The 23,007-nt window shown below is 40.4% G+C and overlaps 2 protein-coding genes across 2 annotated transcripts in view; both read left to right on the top strand.

Moving 5' to 3' along the window:
• The window catches only part of oxsr1b (oxidative stress responsive kinase 1b), a 65,734-nt gene extending 57,251 nt beyond the window's left edge, over window positions 1–8,483 (top strand). The window contains exons 12-18 of the mRNA XM_048970999.1: window positions 2,196–2,231; window positions 2,492–2,614; window positions 2,762–2,820; window positions 3,520–3,572; window positions 3,925–3,993; window positions 4,725–4,789; window positions 5,502–8,483. Coding sequence (XP_048826956.1) covers window positions 2,196–2,231; window positions 2,492–2,614; window positions 2,762–2,820; window positions 3,520–3,572; window positions 3,925–3,993; window positions 4,725–4,789; window positions 5,502–5,576 — 480 coding nt within the window. The 3' untranslated portion in view covers window positions 5,577–8,483. The remainder of the gene's footprint in view (window positions 1–2,195; window positions 2,232–2,491; window positions 2,615–2,761; window positions 2,821–3,519; window positions 3,573–3,924; window positions 3,994–4,724; window positions 4,790–5,501) is intronic.
• Window positions 8,484–9,700: 1,217 nt separating this feature from the next.
• On the top strand, window positions 9,701–18,318 carry slc22a13b (solute carrier family 22 member 13b). Its single transcript, XM_048970973.1, has 10 exons — window positions 9,701–10,329; window positions 11,226–11,329; window positions 11,825–11,979; window positions 12,388–12,556; window positions 13,859–13,979; window positions 14,199–14,299; window positions 15,789–16,003; window positions 16,244–16,352; window positions 17,281–17,490; window positions 17,863–18,318. The coding sequence occupies exons 1-10, from the start codon at window positions 9,958–9,960 to the stop codon at window positions 17,945–17,947; spliced, it is 1,641 nt and encodes a 546-aa protein (XP_048826930.1). The 5' UTR covers window positions 9,701–9,957; the 3' UTR covers window positions 17,948–18,318.
• Window positions 18,319–23,007: the final 4,689 nt, after the last annotated feature.

Genomic DNA, 23,007 nt, shown 5'->3' with positions numbered 1-23,007 from the left:
TGTTTGAAAGGTTGTTTTCCCCCAAAACAAAGTTTGTTTGATGTCCTCCTATGAGGACATATACTTGGATGGTGCGTATTTCTATTCTGGGATTCGGGATAGAGGACAGTCTTAGGAAATTATGGAGAAGGTAATGTGCTTTAAATATTTATGCCCAGGTTGTAAATTTCTGCCGGGAAAGGTCTGGTTTGGCAGAAACATTTGTGTGCTGGGGTTAGCAGTGAGAGAGGACAGCTCTTTTCCTGGAAGCCATCTGTATTTATACTTATTAAATCTGTGTTCTTTCATTCTTAAGTCTTTATATATAATACGTAGATCTTTATATACTCACTGTCAGTGCTGCTTGTTAACTAACAGAAGCGATCGCCTTACAATTTGTGAGCACTCAAATAATAAACTCTAACGCAGAGTTCATACACGTTGTGAAAGGACATGGAAATTGCCACTTTTACAGAGAAATCTGTGACTTTGCTGTACATGGAGTCTGAAGACAGCGACTGTCATTAACGGCACATTTTTTTAATGCATTAAATATGCTTTGCCCGTGATAGTTGTGCAGCTGGTCGTTAGCGTATGGGCTGGAGTGTGACGGATCTGCATGCAGGTCATTACTGTCCGCCGCGCGATTGCTTCCTGCTAGCTGGGTAGTTTTTGGCGGTAATAGCCTGTGTCCATTCTGACGTTAATCTGCAGACGGCACATATGGCTGTCTTTGCTCATCCATGCTTTAACTGTGTTTTTCTGTGACGCAATGTAACGTCGCACGAGGAAAACGGCTCCCAATGAAAGAGAGAGAAATATTCTACACTAAAGGTGGGAGGAGTTACATCTACTAATTGGACTGGCCAGCCTGTCGGCTATGTTCTGGAACTCGGTCATGTAGTAATACAAGTGAATAAAGGATGATAATGGCTGTGTTCCGAATGTCCACTTGTCCACTCACTCACTATATAGTGTTCACTGCATAGAACACTGACTAGGGGATAAGTGCAGGCAGCGATTGGTACATTTCAGACACTAGCTGGCTGTTTTCCTGCTGCATGATTATGCACCGGATATTCGTAATTATTATCTCTGTCGCATAAACAAACACCAGAACATGGACACTGACGTTGCTGTTTTTGGATAAGTACACGTTGTGATCGACAAATATCTTCACAACGTTGAAATAAAAATCTAATGAAACTTTACAAGACAAAGCTGTGCACATGTAACTGTATTTGCAACATACTTCACTGTATTGTATCTGCCTTTGCAAGCATGATGGGGACTGCAGCTATAACTTTGGTATTTTATAGTAATCTTAAATATACTGTACTAAGTGTGATTTAACGTTACCCATGCAAAGCAGTCAAATACATTGAAATAACTTGTTTTTAAAGCAGCAGTAGTCTTGCCACTGTTACAGTTCATGGGCAAGTATTTCATAAGCAAGCTACTTAACAACGGGTGACCGTTACAGATCAAACTGAGCAACCGTTCCGGGACCCACGTGACAGTCGTCATGGTGGTCTAAGTCAACCAATGTAGAGTACAGCTTCTGTACATTACATTTTGGTCTAGCTCACAACAGTTTTGTAGTGCACTATATAGCGAAAGAAATTTACAGTTGATAAATGGCCGATTCACTATATAGTGGGCGATTGGGCATTTCGAACACAGCTGATGATTAGGCTTTTTGTATATATCTTAAAATACATCTGCTTTTTATATGTATTAAAGTAATTTATTGCTTCTTTATATTAAAACATTGGCTTACCGTAACAGAATATTTTAAGCAGGCATGAGGACCTGGGACAGGATTAGCAACAGATCCTGTTTGGATTTTATTTGTCGGTATTATGGCAAGTTAGCTTCCATTAATTAGCATTTTCCTGCTAATATACACTCCAGTATAGTTATAATTCAGTGTAATTTGATGCTATATTTGACCTGCAGCCCCAGTGCCTAATAAATGCACTTGCTGCTATCTTTGATTATAATTATAAATTAATATATCAGATTATATGAGCTGTTATGAGGGCCGTAGTTCCCCCCACAAGGCCTGGTCACTCCTGCTTTGATTCACCGCCTTTAATTTTTAGTGTTGCACCTTTGAGACTAACATGCGCGTCCTACCTGCTATGCCTGACTCAGTGTTACAGAGCCTTGGAGGCATTTTACTATTTTTTCTCATGTCTTTCTTTGTTTTTCAGTCACCCAGAGTTAAGGAAGGACCACAGACTACAGAGGTGTGTCCTTCTGTACTTTTCTTACTGTGTAACTAGCCATAATCTGGATTTCTTGCCTGAGTAAATACAGGAAATTATCAACACCTTTTAGTAAATTATCGGCTTTAGTGACTAGTTGTACTTAGAGTCATAGTGCTGTTGCGATTGTTTAATGAGTGATTTGAGAATGACCTTTGTGTTCAACACAGACCTTGCAGGACATGGTTTCCCATGGGTTTAACAAGTATGGGTTTGTCTGTGTTTCTTGTTTTTTCCTTCAGCTCTTCTCATCAGATCCCCCAAGTAGCCATTTTCAACCAGTGGTCCAGGACCAGGCTCCTTTACCTCATGATTCTGGCCCGGTTGTCCCAGCTGCTGTTCCCCCCACGGCACCCACCCCTGCGGTTGGTACTCCTCACTGCCAACCCCCTCGCTTTATCAGAGGCCCAAGAAAAGCCACCTTCACCTGATTTCTCTCTTGATGGTTCCCTCTCATTCTGTCACTTGATCATTAAGTGGACAGGCCCTAACTCCATCTTTCTGTGTCTTAGGCCCCGGGTCCGGGTTCCGATGGTGCCAAATCTGCCATCAGCCTGGTACTAAGGTTGAGGTACGTCTCCATATCGCTTGCTTACAGTTTAATCACAGCTAAAATATTTAAGAATATGGTCCGTCTGCATGGGAAATGGCAGAAGACAGCTTGTTACATTTCTGAAGAAACAGCAAACTAGGCAGCTTGTTACATTTCTAAAGTTACAGAAAACGGGGCAGCTTGTTACATTTCACTTTTCACATATTATTCTATATTTACTAAAACTTTGTGTTTTGTGAAGACAACCCTGACAAATGTTTTGAGTGCATAAAATATTTTTGGTTAGCTGTAGTACCCTGTATGCCCAGAAGAGGGTGCTTAGAACCTCAATTCAAGTATTCGTAAAGAACAGAGAAGGCACCATGGAGGCTCAGGGGGGCCGACACCTGCTCTGTGTGTGGAGTTGTAGGTTCTCCTCGTATTGTCTGGGTCTCCCTGGATACTAGTTTTTTTTTTCCTATAGTCCAAAAACATTCTTTCCTGGGATAAACCAGGCTGTACTGGATAAGCAGTTATGAAAGATGGACAGATAATATAAGCAAGGATTAGAGACCTGTCATATGGAAACAGTGATACATGAGATTAAAATAGTGGAATCTCAAAATCACACAATATATTACAATTATTTTGTGCAATAAGTTTCCTTTTGCTGCATTTGGCACAGTGTAATGATGGTGTGATGTTACATATTTTCTCTCTTCTTTTTCTGTCTCCTAGAAATTCAAAGAAGGAACTAAATGATATAAGATTTGAATTCATGCCCGGAAGAGGTAAGTAGAGCTCAGTTAAAATTCCACCATAAAAATAACAAATGTCTGTAGCGTTTTATTACCCTACAGTTTGAAACAGTTTAAATCACAGTGATTTGAATGACTTTGTTCCATCTTTGGCACAAAGGTTCTAAGGTTCCCAATGGCTGATGCAGCAAGATTGCATGGAAATTCACCATTTGTGTGTCTTAATGACTGTTGAGTGATCTACACCCAGACTTTGCCGGCCCATAATGTCACAGCTAATTCAAACCCCAGTTCAGAAATGGACAGATTGCAAAGCAGAGGGCTGTCAGGCTGGGTGGGTTAACAGAGTGTGCTAAACAGGTCTCCACTGCGCTTCTCGCCTTAGACACAGCTGACGGGGTCTCCCAAGAGCTGGTCTCCGCAGGCCTAGTGGATGGCAGAGATTTAGTCATAGGTGAGTGGGCATCCGCTTACAGGCTACAACATTCTGCAGGTCATCTGCCGATAGCTGTAGACTGCACCTTAGAATGGTAATCATTCGCCACTAAGGCACTTCCCCAATGTTAGAGATCCTTATATCAGCTGATGTACATGTGTATATGTAGTATCCATCCATCCATCCATCCATCCATTTTCCAAACCACTGGGTCGCGGGGGGTCCGGAGCCTATCCCGGAAGCAATGGGCACGAGGCAGGGAACAACCCAGGATTTGGGGGCCAGCCCATCACAGGGCACACTCATATGATAAATATAAGTACAATAGATGTATAAAAATACAATAAATATTATTGTGTACAGGCAGTTCTTGACTGACATAAGGCATCCATTTCGCAAAACATTACCTAAGTCCTATATCATTAAAGACACCTTATATCACAAAACATGTAAGCCAAAAGTAGCTAGTTATACACACTGGAGAACGTACATTAAAATAAATGGAAAGACAAACTGGAAATTTACTAACAGATGTATGTCGCCTTTCTTGTGTTGGAGTTTCCATGAACTTTGTGCATCTCGGATATTTTTTGGGACCGTCCAGATTTTATGTAAAATCGAGAGCTGTCCACATTAACTATAGATGTATAATAACGAATAATGGGGGAAACCTCAGTATGTTTTAAGGTCACACTTAGAAAGATATTTTTTTTGTAGTGAATAACTCTACATCTTCTTCTCCCTTCCAGTTGCTGCTAATTTGCAGAAAATAGTTGACAATCCTCACAGCAACAGGAATTTAACTTTCAAACTGGTAGGTTGTGATACGTGAAGTTGCCAGTGCTTTCTTGCCATTTCTCCCAGACATAGCTGCTGTTTTATTTCGGTCTCTAAGTTATGAATCCTCTTTTGAGGTGCAGTTAGTTGCAATTGGCCTGATACCGAATGAGCGATTACATGTATGCACTCACCCACCCATTAACTTGTGATGCAGCATTTTCAAAAGAGCGTAAAGGATTATTTTTGAAACAGAAAAAAGTTGGCAAATACAAACAAACGTGTACGACCACAATGACAAATTATAAGCAAACAGTATGGACTAAATGACTGTGAATTACTGCTATTGTTATAATTGTCATTGTTTAATCTCTAGCGGGTCTCATAGGTAATACATGGATGTTTTTAAACTAGCTTTGGGTAACCTCAGCTTTCGTTCTTTCTGTCATGTTATAGAGGAAGTCTAATACCACATCGGTTTATTTTGCGGTGCAGGTTTAATGCTATTTCACAGCAGTACCTGAGTGCGACAGATGTGAAATATGAATTCATTATAAAGTTGGTGGTTATCAAAGTTGCAGACAAGTTGGACAAACAAAACCAGATTAATGATTTCACAGCTATTAATCCATGTTGTCTGAATGCAAGTTTTGCTTTAAGATGCTGTGGAACAAACATTAAAATAGTTCAAAGGGAAAAAAAGGAAAAAGTAACACCTGCAAGCTCATGTTTCTCTCTATTTTTTTCAGGCCTCCGGTGTAGAAGGGTCTGAAATTCCCGACGACGTAAAACTTATAGGATTCGCTCAACTCAGCATTAGTTAAACTTTAGTGTCCCTGGACAACCAGCTTGCCTGAAACAAAAATAGACATCATCAACCTAAAGAAACCACTACTGCCAAAGAAAAGAAAAATATCATATTGTCAACCCCATAGGATTTGGAAGCATCACGTTAGGAGTAGGATTGCCAACGGATATTAACATAGGAATTGTATATTAGTGTTTACAGTTATATGTTCTGAAGGATTATCACCATTGTCCAAAAACCAGATATTAGTTCTAGCCTTAGTTCCGTATTGGTTATCATTCATTAAATGCATTTGCACAATGTGAACTAACACTGGTGATCAAATTATGCCTTATCTTCTGAATTACTATTGACTCGTACTCACGGGGATGTGCCACCTACAGTTCTAATTACGGTGTTTGATCATGAACCGGACAGAGTGTGGTCTTGGCTGTGCTTGTTTTCAATCGGAAGAGAGCCTCGGATATGCCATCGAGTATCTTGTTCTTCAAAGCTTGGGCCGGGACCAATGGGACGGTAGTTGAAAGGTCTTGCCCGAACTTACGTGCCACTGATTCCTAAACCAGAACCGCCTATCAGGCACCGATTACAAGCTTAGAGATGTTTTATGTCTCGGTCTCGGGAGTGCCATAACGTGTCATATGCCAGAAGCGCTCACGGTGCTGCGAGGACCGTCATGCCAAGGTAAAGATCACATGTTTACTAGAAACCGAGCCCAGCTTGTTTGTGTAACTAACCCAGAGTCACAGTTGCAAAACCTCTGACACACTCCATGACTTGCTGTTCATATATGTGACCGTACAGCCTCCCTTCTGCCTTGTTTACTGTGAAGATGTTTCTCAGATCCAGCAGCGTGAGTGGAAACATCATGTGGAACCATGTTTCTTCATCTCTTTTTTTTTTTTTTTTTTTTGCGAGTTGTGTGTCATAGAAGTTTCGGATCAGCGCGTGTCCGTCTTAAGCTCCCCAATTGGAAGACCTAATATGCACAAACGTACATTTCGAATGAGTCTCATGTGCTCTCACTTGCTGGTAATCCCACTTAAACCCTTTCAGATCCGTGTTAGTTTTTCATGTCTGCCCGTGAATTTGATCGGATCCATTGTGCGTCCGCAAGAATTTCATTTGGGAGATTTTTGTCACCGTAGAAAACTTATGTGTGCCGCCGCTTGTGGGTCTGTGTAGTGCTCACCCAGCTGTGACCTCTGAACTGGCTTCTCAGATTCAAGTGCATATTAGCGAACAATTAACGTGGAGCGGAATGCTTTATTCATAGCGCGTAAATAACATTTTGGTGGTTTTCTACTGGCCGTTATACGCATTGCCTTTTGATCTTAAAATATGTACACTGTATAGGGGGTTGGTTATGGGCGTAGCATATAATTTAATGTTTTTCTGGGTTGATGTCATCATGGTTTAATGCAGAAAGCTTGTTTTCAGTTTGCGGTCTCTGTTTTCCTCACTGAATGTTCTTCGTTTAAGGTATAATGGGTAGTACCTCTGCTTAATCCTCTAAAACGCTAAGCCGGGTGAATCAATTAAACTTTTGGCAAGAGCCTAACTGAAACTCTGCTGTGCTTAAATTTGTTGACAACAGATGTCTTTTAAAATGTTTTGTCTTTACACACAGGCACGCATGCCCTGCTCAACACGTGCAGAAGATAAATATGTATTTATTTTTGTCAGTCATATTTTCTTTCGACATTAAAATTATCTGTCCTGCAACTCTTGCTAGCAGCCCAGATCTTTAGCCAGTTCCAGCATCGCGGAAATAGACCGATCTTGATTTTTGCTTGTGATTAGCTGGGAAAACGGGAAATCTGTGTGTGTTATGTTTATAAAACGATTGCGTGCTGCGTTCGGTTATAAACGCCAGGTCGATGTGGCTTTTTGACTCGATGCTGTGTACTGATGCACACTGTTCCATGTGAGAGCTGGGAGGTCATTTTTGCAGCCCACGTGTTTGCCTGTCGTCGTTATGCTTCTGGGATGTGTGCTTTTGTGCAGTTTGAGATTCTGTGTGGTGTTGTCACTAATTCTCCAGCACACAGCACAGTAATTAGTCTATTTGTGGATGCTCTTCCAAAGGCTATGCTGAGCATTTGAATCCCAAGCATTTCTGACTCTTGGATCATGGAGCTGGATTAAAATGTCAAGTAAAATGACTGTTGTCTGAGATCCAAGCTGTGAACTAGAGCTTGCAGTATATTCTTGCTTGATTTTTTTAAAAAGAATTGGCCGTTGAATAATGACTGTCTACTCTGCATTAGAGAACTTTAGTCGTTACTTGATTTTATTGAAAATAATTCTTTTTCAGCAGTACAAACTCTGAATCATCTTATGTATATAAATTGTACAAAAAGTAGTATTATTTGAAATGATTTGTAATGGATTAAATTTAATTTTCTAAGGAATAGAAATGAATGACCAATGACATTTCTACCAGTTTTCTTTTGTAATAAAAGGTAATCCCTTCCTCTAGATGTTACTGGGCAACACAATCCCTGTTCAAATTGAATATATAAAAATGTAAGTGTTATCTAAACAATGAAGAAAATTCAGTGCCATTATAGCCCTCCAGTAAACTAGTGTTTTCTTAACTGGATACTTTCCAAAACATAAGATTCTGTTAATTTGTTTTTATATGTATTTTTTTTTTCACTTTCAGGTCTCTTCCCCTTTTAGTTTCTTGTCTGATTGTATTATATCGTAAATGAATTCCAGTTATGTGCTGATGCCTTTATGTACCATAGAATATCACAGAGTATCAAAGCTGTAAAATATTTAGTTTTAAAATTTCTTTTATTTAAGTTTTAAGTTGTTGGTTCTCTTATTTGTTGGCTTCCCTCTTTTATTGGTTATGGATTTCAATGCATGTTCTGATGATTATTTGTTAATAAAGAATGGATTTATCAGCCAGCTATTTGTGGTTTGGTTCATTCAATCCACCTGTTATCGACGATTAAGGTCCATGAATCACATTCAGAAACTAACTTGTTTTTTTTTTTATAGCTAAGTTCTCCATTTACTCCTATAGTTATGTAATGTTCTATCTTGCAAGTGATGCATGAGATTTTCACTGTGTTCTTTGGAAAACACCTGACAATAAAACTTGAAACAATAAGTGACATCAGTGACTGTGTTACCCAGGAGACAGCAGTGGGAACTTCGACTTGTTCCATTGTTCTAGATTTCTCATGGATTTGAAGCTGGGGAAGTCATTCTTTCTAAGATGGAGTTCACTGAGACCATGTGTGATGACACCCGCCCCCCCCCAGAAGTAAGAATATAAACAACACCTGTTTGTCAGTGATACCTCCAGATTTCTTGAGTATGAATCTTTATGTTTTCATTGTAAAAGCCGTATAAAGCTACATTTAAGTGATTCTCAGTTCGGTATCTGGATTGTCTGTCCTGGTCAGGTTCAGATGGTTTACCAGTACGGGGCCCAGTATGGTTGTTTTGGGAGTTTGACCGAAGAGCGAAAGAAACGTGGCCACTGAGAGCTCAGCATATGTGGGACCTCTTTCAGGACGGCTGGAAAAGCTTCCCAGGAGGCGTAGAGGAGAAAGTAGAGTGAACCAGGACCTGGAGCAATCGGGGTTAAGGACTCAAAGGCTCAACAGCGGCGCCACTCTGCCAACCATGGAATGTTAACCAGTAACTTACTGAATTCCAACCACAAAACCTCAAAAATCAGTATAGTTTTGGCCATATGTGACTTTGCCTACTAAAAATACCATGCTTGCACATTACAAATATATACACAATACCACACTAGACACACCTACTCATAGAAATGTTATAAATGCATCAAAAATATAAAATATGGAATTATATAGTTGAAATGAAGGCTTCATTTTTTTCCAGTTCTGTCCTGAAATCCATAGAAAAAATGTATTGTTTCACTGTTAAACAATCTATGTCCATTTCTTGGACACGGGTCTGCTTCCACGACCATGTGCGTGGCGTCCTTAACTCAACTTAATGATTGATGCATTCTAGGTAATAACATGCATATCTTTGTAAAGTCTAAAGGTGCTATTTGTACTTTTATGCTCAATGAGGTTCCTAGGTTTTGCCATCATGCTGAAGTGAGCAGAAAAACAGTAATGAGCCTTAAAACACCTTCACCTCGTCATTAAACCGCTACAGTTATTGCGGCACTTTGAACCATCATGTTCCCTCCTGAATTCCCAACTGATACCTTGAGAGTTTTTTTGCAGGAAATTCTTTTAGCTAGCAAATAATAACACAGCTGGGAGGGGACTGATAGTTTAGCAGGATATTAAAGTGTGTTGGATTAAAGATTAATTTGAATATGCACTTTGGGTTGAAATTTCATTCCGAGTGCTGGCACAGCCTCACACCTCTGCCGGAGTCCCTGCGTTAGGAGCATGAGCTGCTTCGGAGAGGTCCTCGCCGCTATTGGGGAGTTTGGTGCTTTTCAGAAGCGCCTGCTGTTAGCAGTATGTATCCCCAACCTTTTCACAGCCTTCCACATGTTCGGCCAAGTGTTCATGGTGCTGGACGTCCCGCATCACTGCAACACCAGCTGGATTTTGAGCCTGGGACCCAACCTGACCGTGGACGAGCAACGGAACCTGACCCTCCCGAGGAAAGATGGGCAGTATGACTCCTGTCTAATGTTCACCCCCGTGTCCTTGGACCTGGACGAGATCAGGGAGTACGGGCTGAATGAGACCACCAAGTGCAAGGATGGATGGGTGTATGAGAATCCCCAGGGCAGCAACACCATGCTGTCAGAGGTATAATGCATTATGTCAGCCTTTGGAGAGCTTCTGCAAAGGACCAATGGGTGCCACAAGTTTGAATGTTATACTGTGTGATGAAATATATCCCCATATTGGTGGGCGTATATGTGATCATATTATCCTTAATCTGTATGACGGGTTGCCGTCCTGTTCAAAAAATCCCAGCCAATAATAAGAGCTCCTGGATCCTCTAAATCTGTAATATAACAAATTACAAATCAAAGCATTGACAGCGTTCACAGTCATAGCTTTATTACAAAGCCAGGAGAAAAGTTAAGCTAGCACAAAGCTTATCCTGTTGAAAGAGGAATTACTTGCCCCAAACGATCATTGAAATTTGACTGCAAATGCTCAATTTATAATTGCGCTCGATTGCACTTTTATCAGTAACCACTTGAATATGTTGTTCATTATTGTACAGCGTTATATAATCACAATATGTAATTTCTTCTGTATTGTTGATATTTTAGATAATCCATATTATTTTATATTGAAAAAGATTTACAAAAACCTGGGAAAATCATACCGATTATTACATAACCTTTCAAAATTGAATGTCAGAACTGAGTTAATATTAATAAAGTGGCTGTCTGAGAGCATTTGTATTTAAAATGTCAGGTCATCTAAAATTGTCTGTATTCACACTATTTAAAATTTTTTTTAGCCCCCTGCTAATGATTGGTCAGCCATAAATTAACCCGTTTAGCGTAGCTGAAGACAAACTCCATGCTTTCCCGCGTGTCCTCACAACACAAACGTTCGGTGTTAGCGGTGAGCCTTTGTTTTGTAAATGCACGATCCTGTGAAGTGACGCATGGTTGTTAACGCAGCAGTGGACTACATGCTTTTCTGTAGTGGCTACATCATTGACTGTCATTGCTTCCCTTCAGTTTAACCTGGTGTGTGACAACGGAGTGCTGAATGAGGTCTCGCAGTCTATCTACATGGCCGGGCTCCTGATTGGGGCTCTGGTGTTTGGCCCAATGGCGGACAAGTATGGAACACATAAATTCCAGCACAATTAACTGAGACCCACCTGCACATTTAAGTAACCTATAAAGTACTGATTATGCTTCCATTCATTTGGCTTTAGACAATGTTTCCTTTTGCAGTTTCCTATAGCAATTGGAAATAGCTTTTGGGTGAAGGCTCTCTTTGACTCCCTTCTCGTATACACATCGTCCTGATTACAAAATTGTCTCTTGATAACATATCTGAAAGCTATGCTAATAAATGTTAATATGTACATAATCACATTTTTGTGACGTGTGATAATCTAATCTCATAGTCCTGTCTATTAGGTGCTTTGTAAAAGTAAATGTACTGAAACATACTTAATAAAAGTAGCTACTGTATGCAGATAATCCAGAACATCTGTCTGGTGATTTATTTACTTGTGTACTTGATTTATAATACTGATCTGAATAGATTTCCTGTGAGTACAGGGACAGGAATGAGTAGGATTATGTGTGTTTATTTGTGCCTCTAGATACGGACGTCGGACCGTGATCCTGATCTCTCTGCTGCTGCAGGTGATCTTTGGAGTAGGGGCGGCCTTCGCACCAAACATCTACGTCTACATCGGCTTTCGATTTGTGGTTGGCACGACGATATCTGGGATAGGCCTAAACACATTTGTCCTAGGTACGCTGTCCTTACCAAAGTCGTTAACCGAGCTGCACGTGACATATGGAAGCCAGGAATAGAATTGGAATTGGCACTAACTTGTGATTTTTCTTATAATAATAAATTTCAGCTAGAATTTCTCACATTTCTAAACCCTTTACTTCTTAATATCCCTGTTCTCCATCGATCCAAATGGGACATAAAGGCAAAGAACTTGAATCCTGGAGTTATTAGCTTGTACACAAACATTAGCTTGTTACACAAAACATAACCCCAAAAGTCAACAAAATAATAGTAGAAAATAATGGAAGAATATAAATTGCTGATAGCTCTTCCAGATGCACATGGTTGTTATCAGGAAGCATGAGACTGACAGTGTAATGGAGTCCACTAATAAAGCGGGTCCTTCACTGCCCTCTCTTTCAGGTGCTGAGTGGTGTGGAGTTTCCAAGCGGACCTTCTGCACCATCATGCCCCACGCTTGCTTTGCCGTTGGCCTGATGGTGCTGTCGGGCATCGCCTACGGTATCAGGGACTGGAGGACCCTGCAGCTCGTCCTCAGTGCCCCTGTCCTCGCCCTTGGCATCTACTTCTGGTAAAATTGTGGAGCTGCTGTTCCTTGCAACCCGGCCTGGAGGCTATGCTAGGCATGGTTTTGGGTATAGAATAGTGGTGTTAATCGATTAAAAAATTTCACCCAGTTAATCACAATAAAAGGCTGTGATTAATCACAAGTTTAAAATGGTAGTAGGCTACTGGCGTGTGCTTTCTATAAGATGAAACAATTACATGTGTGGTCTTGGAACAAAGAAATGCATGACAAACTGGTAAGAGGAATCACGCGTTATTTATTATAACATCTTGGTTTGGTTCCAAATGTGTACTGTAAGTTGCTAACACAATTAGCAGCTATGCTTTTGGGAAATGTATTTGGTCTCTCCTTTTATTTTTTTAATTCTGTTTTTGAACGCATTTTAGAACAAACAGAAAACATGTAAATTGCATCACTTATGTGAATTTTGTAGACTCTGTTATAAGTATACATTATAAGTATAATGTTTTTTGTGCAAAAGTTAATATTTTGCGTAAAATATCTAATTCTCAGCAAACACAATTCCTTGGTGAGCAAAGCAAAAAGATACGTGAAATGAGAGTGTCAGGTTGCGCGGGTGCGAACGGGCAGGCTGGCAGGAAGGAGGCAGGGAAGGACGAGGCAGGTAGGCGGAATACGGGAAAACCAGGGGATTTATTAGCGGAGAGATGGTTACGGGAGGAACGGGAGGAACAGGACATCACTAACATCGTACTAACATCAATGACAGACAACAGGCAGGGCAAGACGTGGACTGAAATAGACAGGACTGGGTGAAAATAATCGGACACAGCTGGGCAAGATCGGGGAAGCACACGTGGATAATCAGGGGGCGTGGCACACACGAGGATCGGACGAGCCGGGCATGACAGAGGGATACAAAAATCACTGTGAGATATTCAGTCAGAGGCTGCTTCAAACACTCCTAACCAGCCCTGTACATGTATTTTACGCATTTATGAGTGACTAAACTTTTTGTGTGTCCTCTTGTCTTGTCTGAGGCTTTCACAAAAGTCCCTAAAACTCATTTAATTGTTTTATGCCGACCCTGTGATACATCGAAACCACAATGGGGAAAGTTGTGATGCAGATGGGCTGACTATAATTATACTTGTAATACATGCTTTGGCAAAATAAATTCCATACGTTCTGATTATTTTGCTGAATTTGCCAGCGGCTAAACATTAAGTATGAGAAATAACAAGTGTATTATTCATTTTATTTCTTTTCCATGAATTTTTGATGATAATTTGAAATGTTGGAATCTATTCCCCTTGCGTAACACAGATGCCTTGTTCTTGAAAGGATCCTTCCAGAATCTGTACGGTGGCTTCTGACCCAAGGGAAAAGAAAGCAGGCCAAGAAGCTGATTATGAAGGCGGCAAAAGTGAACAAGAAGGAGATCCCAGAATCTCTCCTGGATAAGGTAATATCTCGATGGATTCGGGTGGACAGCAACACTGTGCAAAGAATGTAAAAAACACACAACAGGGGCATACAAAACAGATCTATACAGAAGGAGTGAAACATTTGTTCAGGCACGATGTTTTATTATAAAAATATCCGTGAAGTATGTGTTGGGCTGGAGTTCTTTATCAGACATGGTTATTGAGTGTACAGTACATATCTTGTAATGTTTCCCCAGATAGAAGTCGAGCATGACACCAAGGCCCAGACTGGTAGCTTTTTGGATCTTATCAGAATCCCTTTCCTGAGGAAGCGAATGCTGACCATGAGCTACGTCTGGTGAGTTAGTTAGAGCAACACAAGTACACAAATCCCAGAAATCTTTCCGTTAGACCAGTGTTTCTCAACCCAGTCCTTGGAGACCCCCAGACATTCCACTTTTTCGCTCCCTACCAGCTCCCAGCCAATCAATAACATCAAATACCTGGTACAGGTGTGCTGGGAGCTGGGAGGGAGCAAAAATGTGGACTGTATAGGGGTCCCTGAAGATTTTAGACCAACGTTTGGCCTTGACCTTGACTTCGACCTTGACCTTGACCTCGAAGACGGTTTCACCAGAGTGAGTCCTTCTATGCTGGAACTCAGGAGTCGTAGCTCCCTGGGTTTGACCTTTCCTTTGTAGATTTGGTCCTATATCATGGATAGCCTCAGTTAGGTAGGGAAGGTCACCAACCTGGCCTGTTACGTCTGTTGATAGGTAGGGAAACATGACAGTTACACTGTTTCTCTCCACTCTAGTTACTGCTTTTCAGTGGGTGGCAGGGGGTGTTTCTAGCTATTGAAAAAAAAAAATTAGGGGCTAAGTCAAGTCTTTTTTATATTTTTTGAAGGATGACTGGCATAAACACCAACATACCCGGGGCTTTAGCTGTGAGTGATTGGACATAACGATGCCCATGGCGGGTGGTATCCTTGTCTGCATTTTTTTCAGTGCCAACTGTACCCGAGCTATTTTAAAAACTTGCTAATACAGTGTCCTTCAGTGAACAAGGGTTCTCCAGCCCTCTCTTAAGAGCACTTAACACTTAACTTACCCTTATATTTAATTTATGGTAATTTATGGTAATGTTTGCCATTTATAAAGTGTTTAACTTCATTAAGTTGTGTTTTATTCGCGCACATCTCTGTAATCCTTGACATATCTTTTGAAGATTCTTTAGATAATTGTATTTATGCTGTTAATCAAGCGGGTGGCGTGTAGCTAAGCTGGGAAGGACCAATGATGGGAAAGTCACCAGTTTGAATCCTTCGCTTGGCAGAGGCTTTTATTGATGGGCCCTTGACCAAGGCCCTTAACCCCTGATTGTTCCAGGGGCTGGTTGACCCTTCTTTCTCAATTGTATGTCACTTTGGGTAGAAGAGGCTACTAAATAAATTCATGTAGATGTAATCAAGTGACCGGTAGAGAAAAAAAAAACAGCATTTAAAGGGTATGAGACTGTAAGAGTGTTGGGAACCCAGTGTTTCTGAACTCAGTCCTTGGGAACCCCTGGATAGTCCACATGTCTCCCTCCTCCCTCCAGCAAACCTGTACCAGGTACTCAGGTGCTTCTCATTGGCTGGTAGCTGGGGTGTGGAGTACAAATGTGGACTGTTTGAGGGTTACCAAGGACTGGATTGAGAAACACTGGTGAATCCATCATATTGACGAAACCTGAACATCAACAGCGATTATATTTTGGTTCATGCAGTTAGAGGGATTTATTTGGTCAAAGTCATAACATTTGAGAGATAATTGTGCTTCTCCTTCCTTGGCTTGATCTTACAGGTTTGTGACTAGCCTGGTGTACTATGGTCTCAGCCTGAACGTGGGGAGTTTTGGCCTGGATATTTATCTCACGCAATTCATCTTCGGCTTTGCCGAACTCCCTGCCCGTTTGGGCAGCATCCCGGTCCTCGACCGTTTCGGAAGGAAGAAATGCCAGAGCCTTGTGCTGATCTTCGGGGGGGTGGTCTGCCTCCTCATCCTTGCTGTTCCGGAAGGTAGCTGCCCAGAGAAGTCCTCCTAGTGCACCTTATCTTTAATAATTTGGTCAAATTTCTTATTTGCATAATGTGTTTACCGATAAATCACAAATGTCTGATTTAATAACCATCTCATTGTTTTAGCTACTTTAACTACAAGTAACATTCAATTCATGTTTATATAGTATGCATGTGCAGGCAAATATTTTATGAAGCAAAGAACTCAGGACCAGTTTAACATTTAGTCTTGCTTTCCAGGACTGCCTGTGGTGGTGACCATCTTGGCAGCAATCGGCAAATTTACTCTTGCTGCCTCTTTCTCCATCGCATATACGTACTCTGCTGAACTGTACCCGACAGTCATCAGGTCAGGGAAACATCTACCGTCCAACTTGAGTGCATTCTTTATTTTGCATTCTGTTTTCATGTGGTAATCTCTTCTCTCTATTTGACTATCCCTGCCGGCCCCTGGAGGATGGGCTCCCCCTTTGAGTCTGGTCCCTCCCAAGGTTTCTTCCTTCTAGGGAGTTTTTCCTTGCCACTGTCGCCTATGGCTTACTCACTGGGGGCTTTGGGTGAGGATGCTGTAAAGCGCTTTGAGACAATGTAATGTTGTGATAATGCGCTATATAAAAATAAATTTGTTGTTGTTGTTGTTGTAATGCTTTACATTAACTGCACCTTCAAAATGAATCAAAATGCATTCATAGAACATTCAGTGCACCTTCATAATGCATTCATAGAACATTCAGTGCACCTTCATAATGCATTCATAGAACATTCAGTGCACCTTCATAATGCATTCATAGAACATTCAGTGCAGCATACAAGTGCACCTTAACATCCTAACATCCCTTAACAGCTTTGACATACATTAATAACAAACATTACATGACTATACAATTATAATGTTTGTTATTAATGTATATTACAGCTGTTAAGGGATGTTTGGATGTAAAGGTATACATACATGATGTTTATGAATGATCTCTGAATACTTAATGAATACATTATTGAGGTGCACTGAATGTTTTATGAATGCAATATAAAAGCATTATGAAGGTGCAATTAATGTAAAGCGTTACCTTTCATGTTTTATATGAATTTAAGTGTTCACGTTTGATTTGGGGTATTTTGTTTGAAGGATTGGAAAAAAATACAAAGAAAAACATCTTTGGATATTCCTGGCATGGACATGAAAACAATGGCGGTTAAGACTGTTTATGGAGTGACTTGGTTGGTTTCATGTGGGTACATATATAAACTCCTGGAACATCTCTGATTCTCTGCTCCAGGCAAAATGGCGTGGGTATGAACTCCATGGCAGCCCGTGTGGCTGGAATTTTGGCTCCTCTGATCCGACTTCTGGAGGTCTACCACCACTCCATCCCCATGATCATATATGGGGTCAGTCCCCTGATTGGCGGGGCACTCTGCATCCTGCTGCCCGAGACTCTGAATGCGGAGCTCATGGATCACACACATGCCTTAGCGGATGAGGAAGTGTGAGTTCATTGTTAAAAGATTATTTAAATACAGTTTTAGTAATTGAAGAAGATAGAAGATTGCAGAGAGTAATTCAGGTGACATGGCTACTGATGGTACTCTTTATATCTTCAAAGTAATTAAATTAAATTAACAAAAAAACAGGCAGATATGTCAGCCATCTATGAGATCTTGCAAATTGAACTGGGCCACATTGACTGACTGGCTAGAGGATTGGACTATGACTCAGTGAAAGTTTATGTACTGAACTGATATAGTAAAAAAACTACTGTATAAAGTCTAATAAGATATTGTCTGGCAAGATCTGCCAAGGCAATAAAAGGGAATTACAGCTGGGGTGTTATTTAGTCAAGCACTGTCTTTTATTGTAGGTCCTCAGAAAACCCAAGGATTGAAAATGGACTCCTGCACAGTCAAGAACTGAAAGAAGTGCAAGTAAAGATGACAAAGTTATAGATGTTCTTTGTAGGATGTCATTGCGATGTAAACTTCCATAATTGTTTAAATTTCTAAAGGTGTATAGCTTTTGTGATATTTAGTTGCACTGTTTAAAATCCCTGTACTTATTAACGCATGCATAGCTTATATTAAATGTATATACATTCTTCAGGGGATAGAAATAATTCATTTACAATTTATAGTACATACTATGTGCAAAGATCCTATATTTACTACATATATAAGTGTGCCTCATTAAAAGAAGCCATTTGAAATATACTGTTCCACTAAAATAGCTAGTTATTTAAAGTCATATATTTTCTTTACCATATTTTTCATTTAAGATATTATTTATGCTTGAAGAAAATAAAAATACTCAGCAAAGATCACACGCTGTTCTTACAAACTCTTTTTACAATCAGTGGCTGAAGGTGTGACATGACGAACTTATCTTGGACAGATGTGATCGTATGTGTGGCGTGATGTGCATTACACACGGGTACAGAAAGGCTTTAAGTAAATCAGATATGATGTTGTGATTGTGACGTGATGTGCATTACACACGGGTACAGAAAGGCTAAAGTAAAACAGATGTGATGTTGTGATTGTGACGTGATGTGCATTACACACGGGTACAGAAAGCCTTTAATTAAAGCAGATGTGATGTGATTGTGGCGTGATGTGCATTACACACGGGTACAGAAAGGCTTTAAGTAAAGCAGATGTGATGTTGTTAATGTGGGGTGATGTGCATTACACACGGGTACAGAAAGGCTTTAAGTAAAACAGATGTGATGTTGTGATTGTGACGTGATGTGCATTACACACGGGTACAGAAAGGCTAAAGTAAAACAGATGTGATGTTGTGATTGTGACGTGATGTGCATTACACACGAGTACAGAAAGGCTTTAAGTAAAACAGATGTGATCTTCTGATTGTGATGTGATGTGCATTACACACGGGTACAGAAAGCCTTTAATTAAAGCAGATGTGATGTGATTGTGGCGTGATGTGCATTACACACGGGTACAGAAAGGCTTTAAGTAAAGCAGATGTGATGTTGTTAATGTGGGGTGATGTGCATTACACACGGGTACAGAAAGGCTTTAAGTAAAACAGATGTGATGTTGTGATTGTGACGTGATGTGCATTACACACGGGTACAGAAAGGCTAAAGTAAAACAGATGTGATGTTGTGATTGTGACGTGATGTGCATTACACACGAGTACAGAAAGGCTTTAAGTAAAACAGATGTGATCTTCTGATTGTGATGTGATGTGCATTACACACGGGTACAGAAAGGCTTTAATTAAAACAAATGTGATGTTGTGATTGTGGCGTGATGTGCATTACACACGGGTACAGAAAGGCTTTACGTAAAACAGATGTGATCTTGTGATTGTGGCGTGATGTGCCTTACACACGGGTACAGAAAGCCTTTAATTAAAGCAGATGTGATGTGATTGTGGCGTGATGTGCATTACACACGGGTACAGAAAGGATTTAAGTAAAACAGATGTGATGTAGTGATTGTGGCATGATGTGCATTACACACGGGTACAGAAAGGCTTTAAGTAAAGCAGATGTGATGTGATTGTGGCATGACGTGCATTACACATGGGTACAGAAAGGCTAAAATAAAACAGATGTGATGTGATTGTGACGTGATGTGCATTACACACGGGTACAGAAAGCCTTTAATTAAAGCAGATGTGATGTGATTGTGGCGTGATGTGCATTACACACGGGTACAGAAAGGCTTTAAGTAAAGCAGATGTGATATTGTTAATGTGATGTGATGTGCATTACACACGGGTACAGAAAGCCTTTAAGTAAAGCAGATGTGATGTTGTGATTGTGACGTGATGTGCATTACACACGGGTACAGAAAGCCTTTAATTAAAGCAGATGTGATGTGATTGTGGCGTGATGTGCATTACACACGGGTACAGAAAGGCTTTAAGTAAAGCAGATGTGATGTTGTTAATGTGGCGTGATGTGCATTACACACGGGTACAGAAAGGCTTTAAGTAAAACAGATGTGATGTTGTGATTGTGACGTGATGTGCATTACACACGGGTACAGAAAGGCTAAAGTAAAACAGATGTGATGTTGTGATTGTGACGTGATGTGCATTACACACGGGTACAGAAAGCCTTTAATTAAAGCAGATGTGATGTGATTGTGGCGTGATGTGCATTACACACGGGTACAGAAAGGCTTTAAGTAAAGCAGATGTGATATTGTTAATGTGATGTGATGTGCATTACACACGGGTACAGAAAGCCTTTAATTAAAGCAGATGTGATGTGATTGTGGCGTGATGTGCATTACACACGGGTACAGAAAGGCTTTAAGTAAAGCAGATGTGATGTTGTTAATGTGGCGTGATGTGCATTACACACGGGTACAGAAAGGCTTTAAGTAAAACAGATGTGATGTTGTGATTGTGACGTGATGTGCATTACACACGGGTACAGAAAGGCTAAAGTAAAACAGATGTGATGTTGTGATTGTGACGTGATGTGCATTACACACGGGTACAGAAAGCCTTTAATTAAAGCAGATGTGATGTGATTGTGGCGTGATGTGCATTACACACGGGTACAGAAAGGCTTTAAGTAAAGCAGATGTGATATTGTTAATGTGATGTGATGTGCATTACTCACGGGTACAGAAAGCCTTTAATTAAAGCAGATGTGATGTGATTGTGGCGTGATGTGCATTACACACGGTTACAGAAAGGCTTTAAGTAAAACAGATGTGATGTTGTGATTGTGACGTGATGTGCATTACACATGAGTATAGAAAGGCTTTAAGTAAAACAAATGTGATGTTGTGATTGTGGCGTGATGTGCATTACACACGGGTACAAAAAAGGCTTTAAGTAAAACAAATGTGATCTTCTGATTGTGACGTGATGTGCATTACACACGGGTACAGAAAGGCTTTAAGTAAAACAGATGTGATGTCATGATTGTGGCGTGATGTGCATTACACACGGGTACAGAAAGGCTTTAAGTAAAACAGATGTGATGTCGTGATTGTGGCGTGATGTGTATTACACACGGGTACAGAAAGGCTTTACGTAAAGCAGATGTGATGTTGTGAATGTGATGTGATGTGCTTTACACACGGGTACAGAAAGGCTAAAGTAAAACAGATCTGATCTTGTGATTGTGGTGTGATGTGTATTACACACGGGTACAGAAAGGTTAAAGTAAAACAGATGTGATGTTGTGATTGTGGCGTGATGTGCATTACACATTGGTACAGAAAGGCTTTAAGTAAAACAGATGTGATGTCGTGATTGTGGCGTGATGTGCATTACACACGGGTACAGAAAGGCTTTAAGTAAAACAGATGTGATGTGATTGTGGCGTGATGTGCATTACACACGGGTACAGAAAGTCTTTAAGTAAAACAGATGTGATGTCGTGATTGTGGCGTGATTTGCATTACACACAGGTATAGAAAGGCTTTACGTAAAACAGATGTGATCTTGTGATTGTGGCGTGATGTGCATTACACACGGAAGTTGAATTCAAATATTGTATGGTAAAGACTTTTTGATTATAAGGTTACTGTTCTGGCCCTCGAGGGTCAGGATGCAACATAGTTTTGAGATTTCCCTGCTCAATCCATCTAATTACCAGGTCTAATAGGTATCTCTCAGCAGCAAATCTGTAAACTGTTTTGCTAACTGATCCCCCAGGAATGGAACTGGGAAAAGCTGCTGCATGATAATGATACATTTATACTGTGTAGCTATGCTTCGATATATGATTTGATAAAATAATTGATGTAAGATTTGTGTACTTTGCTGAATTTGCCAGATGCTGAACATTAAGATGGAAAATTACTTGTATACTGTTAATTTTTCTGTCTTTTGTTTCTTTTTTACAGCCCGGAAATGAAAGCAGCGATAGTGGATATGACCGTGTGATAAATATCGTTTATCCTTTGTCATCTATTTTGTTTTCGTTGACATAGTCATGTTGACGTAACTGAATGTAACGTGTTTGGGCCGATGGTCACGACGCATAAGCTAAGCTATCTGGAAAATATCTGAAAAGGTGTAATAAAATCAAGGAAATTACTACTGACCAGCGTGTGGATACACAGCATTTACATAATGATGTTAAACTTCAGGACAAACGAAAGACCAGTTTAAAGCTCAGAGTTTATCACCATTGCGCCTCCTGGGGAGTTTCATACCCTTCATTTGTACCTGCAGCTCATTGACTTAGAGCATGACCTTTGACCTTTTGGCTGCCATGGCAACACCTGTGAAATGGAATCTGGGCTGTACTCGCACATTATGTAGTCCACTATACAGTGAATCAGCCATTTCGCAGTACTGTTTGAATTCTCAACTGTTAATTTCATTCAATTCATAGTGCAAATCACAAGGTTCTCCAAAATGTCGTGTACAGAAGCTGTACCCTTCATGGTTGACTTACACCATCATGTACTGCGGCCTGTCACATGAGAGTCAGAAACTATGTTTGAGAAACTTTACTTCGTCTGAACTGCAACCATTAACCGGAGTTCAGTAGCTTCCTTATGAAATACTTACCCATGAACTATAACAACAGTGGCAGGACTACCGCTGCTTTAAAAACATGCGCTATTTTAATGTATTTGACTGCTTTGCATGGGTAACGTTAATTCACACTTAGTACAGTATATTTAAGATCCCCATCATGCTTGCAAAGGCAGATACAATACAGTGAAGTATGTTGCAAATACAGTTACATGTGCACAGCTTTGTCTTGTAAAGTTTCATTAGATTTTTATTTCAACGTTGTGAAGATATTTGTCGATCACAACGTGTACTTATCCAAAAACAGCAACGTCAGTGTCCATGTTCTGGTGTTTGTTTATGCGACAGATATAATAATTACAAATATCCGGTGCATAATCATGCAGCAGGAAAACAGCCAGCTAGTGTCTGAAATGTACCAATCGCTGCCTGCACTTATCCCCTAGTCAGTGTTCTATGCAGTGAACACTATATAGTGAGTGAGTGGACAAGTGGACATTCTAAACACAGCTCTGGATTCTATGAAACC

The sequence above is a fragment of the Brienomyrus brachyistius genome, chromosome 1 (assembly GCF_023856365.1).
Source record: "Brienomyrus brachyistius isolate T26 chromosome 1, BBRACH_0.4, whole genome shotgun sequence".
NCBI classification, from domain to species: Eukaryota; Metazoa; Chordata; class Actinopteri; order Osteoglossiformes; family Mormyridae; genus Brienomyrus; species Brienomyrus brachyistius.
Note: the sequence above shows the minus strand (reverse complement) of the source record. Positions and strands in the feature narration are given on the sequence as shown.

Bases quoted from the DNA above. Each gene is read 5' to 3' on its own strand.
- slc22a13b (XM_048970973.1), top strand. From the start codon at position 9,958: ATGAGCTGCTTCGGAGAGGTCCTCGCCGCTATTGGGGAGTTTGGTGCT. The intron at 12,557-13,858 runs GTAAAATTGTGG...TGTTCTTGAAAG, and splicing joins GCCCTTGGCATCTACTTCTG to GATCCTTCCAGAATCTGTAC. The intron at 16,004-16,243 runs GTAGCTGCCCAG...CTTGCTTTCCAG, and splicing joins CATCCTTGCTGTTCCGGAAG to GACTGCCTGTGGTGGTGACC.